Raw genomic sequence first — 12,761 nt, forward strand, 5'->3', positions numbered from 1 at the left:
TCTTCAAAATGTTTGTCAAGATTCCACAGTTCTTACTTGATAAACCAAACAACTTTGTTTTTGCACTTGCAGTTAGTTTTCAATACAATTTCTCCTTCTTGAACTACTTCCATATATTTTCTTCCTAAACAATACAGTTTGGTCGCAATATCTCTTCCTTGCAAAATACAACTATTTCCACATGTATTGTTCTTAAACAATAACGTTTTGTCAGGATGGTTTTTCAATGTATTTTCTCTTCTTTGACAAACACAACTACTTCTATATCTTCTTCTTTAACAATACAGTTTGGTCAGGATGATTTTCCACAATTCATTATAATACATAAGTGGCCTTGCAGCTTTCTTGCCACCTCAACCTTCTACCACTTAACAGTACTTCAGTTGTCTTCTTCATGGTCCACTAAACTGCCAGGGCTAACCACTAACAGTCCCTGTCCTGTTTTACTCGCCTACCACGATAAAACTCCTACCACTGCTACCAGCACTCTGTGGTGAGGTTGTTTCAAGCTTTAACACACTTCAATCCTTAATGTGAAAAAGTGAAAATCACTGAAATTCATTTGACTTTAGGCAATTCAGATTATATTCCTCTCCCACTTGATATTGGTTTTAAGAAGGGTTTCTTTTCTGCCATCCTTGATTTCTCTTAATTGCCCTTCTTTGGCTTTGTCAATACTGGTTATAGTTCTCTTTTAAAAATGCTCTTTCTGAACTACATTCATCTTGTGTGAATATTCTTCCCTTTTGGCTTTGGCAATGGTGGTTACACTGTTCCTCCACTTGTTCTGTCTTCATATAAGAGTTGTACCCACTTTGACAATGGTAGATACAATGTCCCTTGTGACCTGTACCTATTATAGAGGTACCCTTCTCTAGGATTGGAATGGACACAGTAGGACGTTTAGAACCATCAACGTTTGGGAATCAATACACGTAAGTTATATTAGAATATGCTATCCATTACCCGGATGCTTTTCATCTAAAGAACAGTACCTCTCAACAGATTCTAAAGCATCTGATTCCCTTTCTGTCTAGGTTTGGGTTCCCTCATAAGATTCTAACAGACCAGGGCAGCATGTTTGTGTCAAAATTGATGGCGGAAGTTAAGGAGATACTCAAGATAAGAACATTGCGTACCTCCGTCTATCATCTACAAATGGATGGATTAGTGGAGCGATTTAACCAGACTTTGAAAAACATTCTTAAGAAGCTTGTTGAAGCAGATAGTCACGTCAGGGATATGATGATCCCCTGGTCACTTTTTGCTATACAGAGGTCTTCAAAGGCTTCCTTGGAGTTTTCTCCTTTTGAACTTCTTTATGGGTGTGGCCCGTGGGATGTATTCGGTATGCTCCGAGAATCCTGGGAGGAGAGTGAGGAAGCAGCCCTTCCTATTTCCCAAACTGCCCAGGGTTTGAAAGAACATATGACTATTGACAAGGACATAGATAAAACACATCTAGAAAAAGTTCAGGAAACTCAGAAAGCTCAATATTATCAAAAGGCTATCCACTGCTCTTTTTCTGTAGGTCAAAGGGTACTTGTTCTTTTGCCCACTTCAGATCAAAAACGACTTTCGAAGTGGTATGGGTGTTATGGGACTTTGGAGAATTAAGGGCTTCATAACTACCTCATAGCCCAACCTGATCTCAGAACGAAGACTCAGGTTTACCATATAAATCGCTTGAAAGAATGGAAAGTGGGTCCCATGGAAAGCCCCTCAGTGACCATGGCCACGCTTGTAACTGAAGTAGTACCAGAAAATAACATGGTCTCCCATGACTTATGTGAGGGGTCAGAAGTGTGAGGCAGACAAGTAGAAAGAGTTCTGCCACAAGTAGCCATTTTATTAAATAATAAAGATGGGATAAATGCCTCACTTTCCCTAACCTAACAAGGATTCCCCTGCCTATCCAACTAAGATTAAAGGAAACACTCTAAAAAAAAGATATCTGTCCCTCAGATCTATATATACAACAAATAATACAGGTATCATATGGCTGGTTAAACTTAATAACACAACAAGAATGTTCAAACAAATTCTATACAAATGTATTCTTGTAACGAGGGTCGAATTCTCTTCTTTCCAAATCAAAGCTCAAGTCAAGACAGTTCCTCTCAACAGCCAGGTTCTGTTCCAAATATAAGACAAAGTTCTTGTTACTCCACAAGTATTTCATTTGGTACATGAACCATCTCATTGTTCAACAAAATATATCACTCTTCAAAATGTTTGTCAAGATTCCACAGTTCTTACTTGATAAACCAAAAGACTTTGTTTTTGCACTTGCAGTTAGTTTTCAATACAATTTCTCCTTCTTGAACTACTTCTATATATCTTCTTCCTAAACAATACAGTTTGGTCGCAATATCTCTTCCTTGCAAAATACAACTATTTCCACATGTATTGTTCTTAAACAATAACGTTTTGTCAGGATGGTTTTTCAATGTATTTTCTCTTCTTTGAAAAACACAACTACTTCTATATCTTCTTCTTAAACAATACAGTTTGGTCAGGATGATTTTCCACAATTCATTATAACACATAAGTGGCCTCGCAGCTTTCTTGCCACCTCAACCTTCTACCACTTAACAGTACTTCAGTTGTCTTCTTCATGGTCCACTAAACTGCCAGGGCTAACCACTAACAGTCTCTGTCCTGTTTTACTCGCCTACCACGATAAAACTCCTACCACTACTACCAGCACTCGGTGGTGAGGTTGTTTCAAGCTTTAACACACTTCAATCCTTAATGTGAAAAAGTGAAAATCACTGAAATTCATTTGACTTTAGCCAATTCAGATTATATTCCTCTCCCACTTGATATTGGTTTTAAGAAGGGTTTCTTTTCTGCCATCCTTGATTTCTCTTAATTGCCCTTCTTTGGCTTTGTCAATACTGGTTATAGTTCTCTTTTAAAAATGCTCTTTCTGAACTACATTCATCTTGTGTGAATATTCTTCCCTTTTGGCTTTGGCAATGGTGGTTACACTGTTCCTCCACTTGTTCTGTCTTCATATAAGAGTTGTACCCACTTTGACAATGGTAGATACAATGTCCCTTGTGACCTGTACCTATTATAGAGGTACCCTTCTCTAGGATTGGAATGGACACAGTAGGACGTTTAGAACCATCAACGTTTGGGAATCAATACACGTAAGTTATATTAGAATATGCTATCCATTACCCGGATGCTTTTCATCTAAAGAACAGTACCTCTCAACAGATTCTAAAGCATCTGATTCCCTTTCTGTCTAGGTTCCCTCATAAGATTCTAACAGACCAGGGCAGCATGTTTGTGTCAAAATTGATGGCGGAAGTTAAGGAGATACTCAAGATAAGAACATTGCGTACCTCCGTCTATCATCTACAAATGGATGGATTAGTGGAGCGATTTAACCAGACTTTGAAAAACATTCTTAAGAAGCTTGTTGAAGCAGATAGTCACGTCAGGGATATGATGATCCCGTGGTCACTTTTTGCTATGCAGAGGTCTCCAAAGGCTTCCTTGGAGTTTTCTCCTTTTGAACTTCTTTATGGGTGTGGCCCGTGGGATGTATTCGGTATGCTCCGAGAATCCTGGGAGGAGAGTGAGGAAGCAGCCCTTCCTATTTCCCAAACTGCCCAGGGTTTGAAAGAACATATGACTATTGACAAGGACATAGATAAAACACATCTAGAAAAAGTTCAGGAAACTCAGAAAGCTCAATATTATCAAAAGGCTATCCACTGCTCTTTTTCTGTAGGTCAAAGGGTACTTGTTCTTTTGCCCACTTCAGATCAAAAACGACTTTCGAAGTGGTATGGGTGTTATGGGATTTTGGAGAATTAAGGGCTTTATAACTACCTCATAGCCCAACCTGATCTCAGAACGAAGACTCAGGTTTACCAAATAAATCGCTTGAAAGAATGGAAAGTTGGTCCCATGGTAAGCCCCTCAGTGACCATGGCCACGCTTGTAACTGAAGTAGTACCAGAAAATAACATGATCTCCCATGACTTATGTGAGGGGTCAGAAGTGTGAGGCAGACAAGTAGAAAGAGTTCTGCCACAAGTAGCCATTTTATTAAATAATAAAGATGGGATAAATGCCTCACTTTCCCTAACCTAACAAGGATTCCCCTGCCTATCCAACTAAGATGAAAGGAAACACTCTAAAAAAAGATATCTGTCCCTCAGACCTATATATACAACAAATAATACAGGTATCATATGGCTGGTTAAACTTAAAAAGACAACAAGAATGTTCAAACAAATTCTATACAAATGTATTCTTGTAACCAGGGTCGAATTCTCTTCTTTCCAAATCAAAGTTCAAGTCAAGACAGTTCCTCTCAACAGCCAGGTTCTGTTCCAAATATAAGACAAAGTTCTTGTTACTCCACAAGTATTTCATTTGGTACATGAACCATCTCATTGTTCAACAAAATATATCACTCTTCAAAATGTTGATTCCACAGTTCTTACTTGATAAACCAAACAACTTTGTTTTTGCACTTGCAGTTAGTTTTCAATACAATTTCTCCTTCTTGAACTACTTCTATATATCTTCTTCCTAAACAATACAGTTTGGTTGCAATATCTCTTCCTTGCAAAATACAACTATTTCCACATGTATTGTTCTTAAACAATATCGTTTTGTCAGGATGGTTTTTCAATGTATGTTCTCTTCTTTGAAAAACACAACTACTTCTATATCTTCTTCTTAAACAATACAGTTTTGTCAGGATGATTTTCCACAATTCATTATAACACATGAGTGGCCTTGCAGCTTTCTTGCCACCTCAACCTTCTACCACTTAACAGTACTTCAGTTGTCTTCTTCCTGGTCCACTAAACTGCCAGGGCTAACCACTAACAGTCCCTGTCCTGTTTTACTCGCCTGCCACGATAAAACTCCTACCACTACTACCAGTACTCTGTGGTGAGGTTGTTTCAAGCTTTAACACACTTCAATCCTTAATGTGAAAAAGTGAAAATCACTGAAATTCATTTGACTTTAGGCAATTCAGATTATATTCCTCTCCCCCTTGATATTGGTTATAAGAAGGGATTCTTTTCTTCCATCCTTGATTTCTCTTAATTGCCCTTCTTTGACTTTGTCAATACTGGTTATAGTTCTCTTTTAAAAATGCTCTTCCTGAACTACATTCATCTTGTGTGAATAGTCTTCCCTTTTGGCTTTGGCAATGGTGGTTACACTGTTCCTCCACTTGTTCTGTCTTCATATAAGAGTTGTACCCACTTTGACAATGGTAGATACAATGTCCCTCAATGCCTTCTCTTTTAAAATAAGAATCATGTTTAATTGGCTTCCAGTCATTTGTTCAGTATTTGAAACTCTTAGCGGAGGTCAGCGGTCTATTTTGGAGCGATCCGGGGGTTCCCTTACAGAGGCAAACTCAACGGCCTTCTCACACGCCTCCAAATGACCCGCTGCTTCTTCTTCCTCCGTCGAACTCACACCAGTGACTGACAACTCCGGTGGTATTTCCATTGCTTGCTCCTCATGTTGCTGGAGCTTTCTCTGCTCCTACTGCGCTCCGGTGAACTCCACACCAGAATCGCATGCGGCAGTAAGAGGAGAGCTCCTCGCTCCCATGGGACAGCCACACTTGACACCGCTTCCCACTGTGTGTACTTTGCATCCTACTTCTGCTAGCTCCACAAGACGGCAATCTGCTTTCAATCTAGCAGCATCTCCATTTTGTTCCACCTGCATTAGCTATTCTTTCAACTGCTTCTTCCATGGCTTCTCCAATGGCTTCCTTCAAATGGCCTGCACCTGAGGGGGGCTTAAATGTTTAAAAGCCCGCTCAGGTCTGGGTCATTAGAACAACTAGACTGCATACCATAGTTCTGCACCTCTGAACCCTTGTTCCTCGTCCCAGTACCTAGAGCATTATGGGACTTGAAGTCCCCAATGTTCTTGTTCCATTTTACATTATTTAATTCCCTCTCACACAATGATTCTCAAAATGTATTTTCAGGAGGAGATTTTAAAGACATTAATGGCGGACTTTGAATTTTATACTTCAAAGCTAAGGTTGAAAGTGCTAATATGGGCTCTCTGATTTCTATATATATCATTCCTACATTTACCATAGGGTTTTTCAGGCCTGTTAACTTGAGCAATATTGGGAATGAAAACCTTACTAGGAGAGCAGGTCATCAGGTATTCCATTAATAGGGAAACTTCACCATTAGAAGAGGGTGAATACCGTGTCTCTCTTAACTGAGTCATCCCATTCCCTTGGGACACTTATCCTGCCAGGTGATCCACCCGGCCAATACCAACCCCAGGGTTATGATCAGATAAGGGCTGCCTTCCACTGGCCACCTGAGAGGAGACTTTAGGGAGGGATTCAGTGAGGACTCTGCAGGATTCATCACACTTAGCACCTTAGCAATAATGAGACATCCAAGACCTGCTATCCCAGTTTCCTGATGTCTTTAATAGTGAACCAGAATTGATCAAATCTTGAATGTACCACATTCAAACCCACTGTGAACGGTGCACATCTTAAGTCTTATCATATTCCAGAAGCTGGGAAGTAAGCAAGCCTTCAGGAAGTGGAGAAAATGTCAGAAGAAGACATAATAGAACCACCTGAAAGTCCTTGGTCTTCACCAACAGTCCTAGTCGCAAAACCAGATCAGTCATGGAGATTCTGTATCGACTTCAGAAAGCTTAACTCCATCTCGCAGTTTGACAATTATCTTCTGCTTAGGACTGATTATCTAATTGACAAAATGGGACCTCTGGGTTATATCTCCACGATTGATCTGACAAAGGGCTATTGCAGGTCTAATTAAATCCCCCCAACAAGGAAAAGACTGCTCCTGCACTCCTATGGGATTGTTTCAGTTTAAGGTCCTTCCTTTTGGACACCATGGGGCCCCAGCAACATCTAAAAGGTTGATGGATAAGGTAGTGCAATCCTTTCCCCATTTTTGTGGCGCATACCTAGATGACATTTTAATCCAAAGAACAATCTTGGGAAGAACACCTTTTCTATTTATATGAAGTTGTGAAGGCCCTGCGAAAGGCAGGATTGACCTCCGAATCCCAAGAAGTGCCATTAGGCTAATCAGGCATGAAATATCTTTTTTGTTGTTGTTGGGAATAGGTTGGTGAAACCACAGATAGAAAAAAAGCTGTTCAAGACACCCCTCCCCCTAAGAGGAAGAAAGACCTTTGTGTATTTCTGTCTTCAAAGGGTATTATCGCCTATTTATCCCAAGATATTATATGATATCATCTTGTCTAATGGATAAATTAAAGAATTCAGAACCACAAAAATGACAGTTGGGAAAACACGATCAGGCCATGTTTGACACACGAAAACCCATACTTTGTAGTCAACCAGTATTGAATGTTCCTAATTTCAGCAAGGAATTTATACTACAAACAGATGCATCAAAAGTGGATCTTGGAGCGGCCCTTTCCCGAGAATATAATGGGGGTGAGCAAAATCTGCTATATTTTAGCCTCAAGGTCTTTCTGCGCAAAAAAAAACGATGCCACTATTGAGTTGGAGGCTCTTGCCATGAAGTGGGCCTCTAGCATGGCTAAGCTTTCGAAAAGATACCAACCCCTGCATAAAGTTTTGGCTTTTAGATCTCTATCCCTTTTGCTTTTCCATTGAACATAGGAACAGGAAGGAACAGGAGAATGTAGATTTTCTTTCCATACCTCCCCTAGGTGAAAATGGGGAGCTAACTCCATTAGAGGAAGAGTATACGATGTTTCATACGGTCTTGCCATTTCTTCCCAGGGGAGCCCTGGCTAGGGATTTGAGGCCACTACCCAACAGTCCCCCTATGGTTGGTAGAAAGCGGGACAACGCAGGGGGAGACGCCCCTCCTGGGGATAAGAACTTACATTTTGTGAGGAACCTCCCTAGCCCTCTTCCCTTTGCACCCATAAAAACCTTAAAATCTGCAGAGAGTGCTGCTGAAAAAATGTACATGCAAGTGTGTTTAAAAGCTATGATAAGAACTGTGATTGTGTAGCTTTTGGTGCTTGCGTAATTGGAGTCACATACATTACTTGTAATTGTGGACTTTGCCTAGTCCTATTGTAGGCCCTTGATTTTTGGTGGATTTGCATTTGGGAATATGGAGTTCAGTGACTTTTGGTTGATACACATGGGCTTTGGCTTAGTCCCATATAAGAGGTTGGATGATGGGAATGGCATTTATTTGCTCTTAAAAAGTATTTAATGTATAGCACAAATTACGTATTCTTTGGCATCAATGTTTTGGAACTTTTGTTAAACTATATAGTAGTGCGTAAAACATATTTTGTTAAGCTTTACCAGCTAAGCCATGTCTATGTGTTTTGTTTGCGCTTTAACTATTCTACATATTTTTAGATTCTGTGCTCGATAAATCCACACCTTTACAAGAAAATATTCATCAAGACAGAACTCAGAGTGAGAAATCATTATTGGATGACAGAAGAAGTGCCATCAGAGCTCCACATTACTCGTCTGATACCCCAATGGATGATGTAGGAATTCCATTAAGGGTAAGATATGTTTTCTAGTTCGTACAAGTCAATTTTTCTAGTCATTTTCGGTATGATGAAACATTGTTCTAGGAACAAATACTTTACTAATGATTGAGGGGAGAATAACAATACTTTTTCTATCTGATTGTTTTATTTTCCTGGCAATGGTGAATTTATTTTGGGCCCAATAATCAACATGAGCACATATAGAAAAATACAATAGCATGTGAGATTAGAACAGATGGATGTATGCACTGTATAGACGTCTTTCTTAATTTTGATTCACTCTTTTTCAGTCCTTTATGCAATTTTAATTTATTTGTCACCATAACTTCTTCCTGAGGCTGTCCCATACATTTTGCAGTGCTTCCCCTAAGCAAACTCTTCTCACAGAGACTTGTTATAAGTAATGTTGTCTAGTAGTATGTGTGCTTATAATGAAATATATTTTCCTTGTGCAAATGTTTAGATGTTAACATTCTTAAGCCTGGACACATAGTCTTGTGGTTTATACTATTCACCATGTTAGTAGCGCAGTCTCATATTGTCCCAGTATGCCTATCTTTTTAGAGGTGTAGCCTGGAACACATGACCAGTACTTATGATGATCGTTTACTAGTGATTGGTACAGTGGTAATAGAAAATCAATATTTCTGCTAGTTGTATCTACCCATATCCTGTCCGAAATATATGACATAGGGGCTCATTACGAGTCCGGCGGTAACCGTGCAGGTATTACCGGTGGGTTGCCACCGGACCCGTAAATATTTACTGGCGCCGGTCTTGCTAGAAACACCGGGGTATTACAACCCCGGCCGTCCGGAAAAGTCAGGCACTGGGAAATTGTAGGTCCCCATGGGTACCACAGAAGCACTTGCACTGTTATTAACAGTGCCGGTGCTTCTGGGACGGTCTGCTTACTGTGGCTTCTGTTTCCGACAGGGTCCGACCTGTCAGACACAGCGGCTCCTCGGGCAGACTCGTAGTTTGCCGGTCCGGAAACAACGGTATCCCGTTGTTTCCGGAGGGCAAACATGTAATGAGGCCCATAGTTTCCTCAGATGCTTTCAACCTTTTTTAATTATTTTAACATCATTACCCTGAGATGGTTTTCATATATGAGTCTTTCAGACCTCAGAATGTATCCGTGCCTTTCTCCTGCCAATTTCAGTATGACTGTGGACTTGGTTCTATTTAACCTAGATTGCTTCATTGTAGCTCACTGTTCCAGATTTTTTAAATGGTGGCATTTTCTTTTCTTTCTCTCATATATCACATAACATTGCAGAATGTATTCTCCTCTATGAAGTTGTGAGGGCGGGCAAGATGTGGGTAAAAGGCATACAGCATTTTATCCCCAGCACTGCATATTCTTTCAGTGTTTTGACCCTTTGCGAGTGTGCCCACATGGTTGTAGATTTACAGTAGGCATGCAGGCATCCTTCATCAAGAACAACATACTGAACAATCATAATGATTGAGCAGTATTCCCCTGCACGTCCTGTGCCACTTTCTTTAGCCGGCGCAGCCCACCAGAAAGGAGGAGCATCTGTGAGGCAATGTCTGGCATCTCAAATGAGTTTTCTGAGAAGTTGGAGACGTCTGTGCAGGCCGTGCACAATTTTTAAAATCTCACTGGTTCTGGAGGGAGAGTTCCTACGTTTACGTACTCGACCCATGAGAAATGAACTTGCCCCATGGTTACAGTGACAAATTACTTACCAGTGTTTTCTGTAAAAAGTTGCATGTCCTCATAAGCACACTTTATATTTGGTGCCATGCTGCCACCGAAAGGTCAGCCATCCACAGTGAACTTTAATTTGTCAATTACTACAAGCAAGGTTTGTTTGCAGTAAATGTCAAATCATATTTTCAAACATCCCCATACTCGCCAGCAAGGTTGAGTACCATACAAACGTTACTTGACCTTCATAAAAGCTCCTCGCCAGTGCGAGTGAGATAATAGATTTTGCAAGCCCGGCTGTGTGTGTCGGGCAGGGTGCGAGAGCACAGGTTGTGCCTTGGAGCTGGTCGAAAGGGAACACAAAAGCATGTGACTTTGCTTTCTCTCCATCCTGGAGGCATTGTGTAGTAAGGAATGAAAATACAAATTACCTGCAAGCTTGCCATGATTGGCTCAAATTAACTCTTTCTGTGCTGCATCAGAGAAATGTTGTACGGGATTTGCAGGAAGTGAATAGCAAGGAGATTCTTCCATAAATAGCCTGAGTGGTGGCTTCCTTTTTCTCGGGAGGTTTGCTTCCAAAATGAGAATGAGCTGGTCTGCAGTGACCCTTATGAATGCTTTGAAGAGCATTGGGTGCACAATATGTGTCAGTTCCTTTTCCTCAGTATGAATTCCTATTAATTGAACTATGTAGCCTACCACATATATCATTCTTGCTTTATTAGCCTAGCCACATATCACCTTGCCATACATTAAATGTGTTTTGCATTGTAAACGCTGTCATGTGTCCTGTAACGCACTTAATTGAAGACATGTCTCCACTGTCCACTTCCCAGAAACCCTTCCTTTCCATAGTGCACTTTTGTGAGTTGTCAGTGGTATTGTCATCACCTCTGTTTTTTTTACATTCTAGAATGTATTTCAACATGTCGCATTTCCCTTTTTTGATTTTGAAAACTACAAAAGTATTTTACTTTTTTTCTTCTCTATATATGGAACTCATTTGTGACCACAATTTTGCCTTTTCGCTCCTGATCTCATTGACATGTTCATTTTTTTTAAAGTGCCCCTGCATTTTTGTCTTTCGCCATGAAACGGTTCTTTTTCCATGCTTTATGAATTTGAAAGTATTGCTCTATGTTTGTACCTCCACGCTTCTGCATTGTTCCACTGCTTATATCACACCACATGACCTTTTATCATTTTGTTTCCATCTTAGCTCCTCTCTTCTAAGTCATCTTGTTGCATCCATTCCAGTAGAAAACATATTTTTTAAAGGTTTCTTTGTTGTTTGAACTAGTAGTTAGTTTATACATGTACGTGAACTGTTCAATTGATTCAGATTCAAATGATGTTATAATCTCAAGGATTAAGAATCTTTAATCGAAACATGACACCCCACCAACGGCAACCTCATGGGCACAATTAACCAAAAACACTAAAGAAATAACTTCTATTTCTGCCAGTGGACCGGAAAAATGTGTACTCAATCATTACATAATTGCAGTTTGATTGGAACCTGAAAATACTGTGACATTAGCTTTACCAAAAAATTACAAAAGGGGTCAGAGTTGACCCCAACAACCTGAGAAGGAAGTGCATTCCAGGAAAGCCTTGCAGCCAATCCCAAGTCCGATGGCTCAACAGCAGAGCGAGTTATGGAGAAATCCCTTGGCGATCACTAGGCTATAAAGCAGTGGTCTTCAAACTGTGGGGCTGGCCCACCTGGAGTGGGGAGCAAAGGATGTCCAGGCGGAGGCGCAAGGCTCTTCCAAAATGAAGTACAGTGACCCACTGCCGTAAAGTCACACAAACAAAGACACTAACACAAGGGTAGCGGACATAAAAGCATCTTAAGGTCAACATGCAAATGGAAAGAGACACATTGACGCACATTCAGTGTAGTTTCTTCTGATAAAGGTAGGGAGTAAGGCAGAACACCAGTTCCTTCAAAACTAAAGCAAACAGGAGGTAAGGGGGATTGAAGGATACAACACCCTACACACCATCTACAACGGCCATCTCACCGACCCCGAAAGACACAACACTTGCTTCAGCCATGAAGCTCAACACATTAGTAGACACCTCTACCTCTGAAGAGGAGTTGGTGCAAAGGGCAGATATAGGCACTGAGTAAGGTGTTGATCCTGAGTCACATGAAACGACCCCTATACATAGCTCGACTGCATCGTAGCTCACTCCTCAAAGCCAAAAACAGTGGTCAGTGCAAGAATTTAGGGAAGCCATGTCGAAGATGCTGTCCTTCATGGAGAAAAATGAAACACTGTCCAAGAGGAAAATAAGTACCTCTGATAGTGAGCCTCTAAAAATTAAACAAAAATCACACATTCAGGTGTATTTTGTCCCTCACCCTTTTGCAGATCATGAGGATTTTGAGGATACAGGTGATACAAGCTCACATCAGTAGTAAAAAAGACCTTGAGACTGACGATTACATAATGCCATCCCCAGATGAAGTCGACCTCCTGTCATTTCATCACCAACAGAGGATAACTTCCAATATTGAGATTCACTCAAGAGGACAGCTGAATGGTTT

The 12,761-nt window shown here is 40.5% G+C and overlaps 1 protein-coding gene across 15 annotated transcripts in view; it reads left to right on the plus strand.

The window, feature by feature from the left end:
- The window catches only part of SORBS1 (sorbin and SH3 domain containing 1), an 862,221-nt gene that overhangs the window by 374,506 nt on the left and 474,954 nt on the right, over positions 1–12,761 (plus strand). For all 15 annotated transcript variants that reach the window (XM_069610575.1, XM_069610579.1, XM_069610580.1 and 12 more), the window contains one exon: positions 8,381–8,535. In XM_069610575.1, coding sequence (XP_069466676.1) covers positions 8,381–8,535 — 155 coding nt within the window. The remainder of the gene's footprint in view (positions 1–8,380; positions 8,536–12,761) is intronic.

The sequence above is a fragment of the Ambystoma mexicanum genome, chromosome 8, assembly GCF_040938575.1.
Source record: "Ambystoma mexicanum isolate Mex_15411 chromosome 8, UKY_AmexF1_1, whole genome shotgun sequence".
NCBI classification, from domain to species: Eukaryota; Metazoa; Chordata; class Amphibia; order Caudata; family Ambystomatidae; genus Ambystoma; species Ambystoma mexicanum.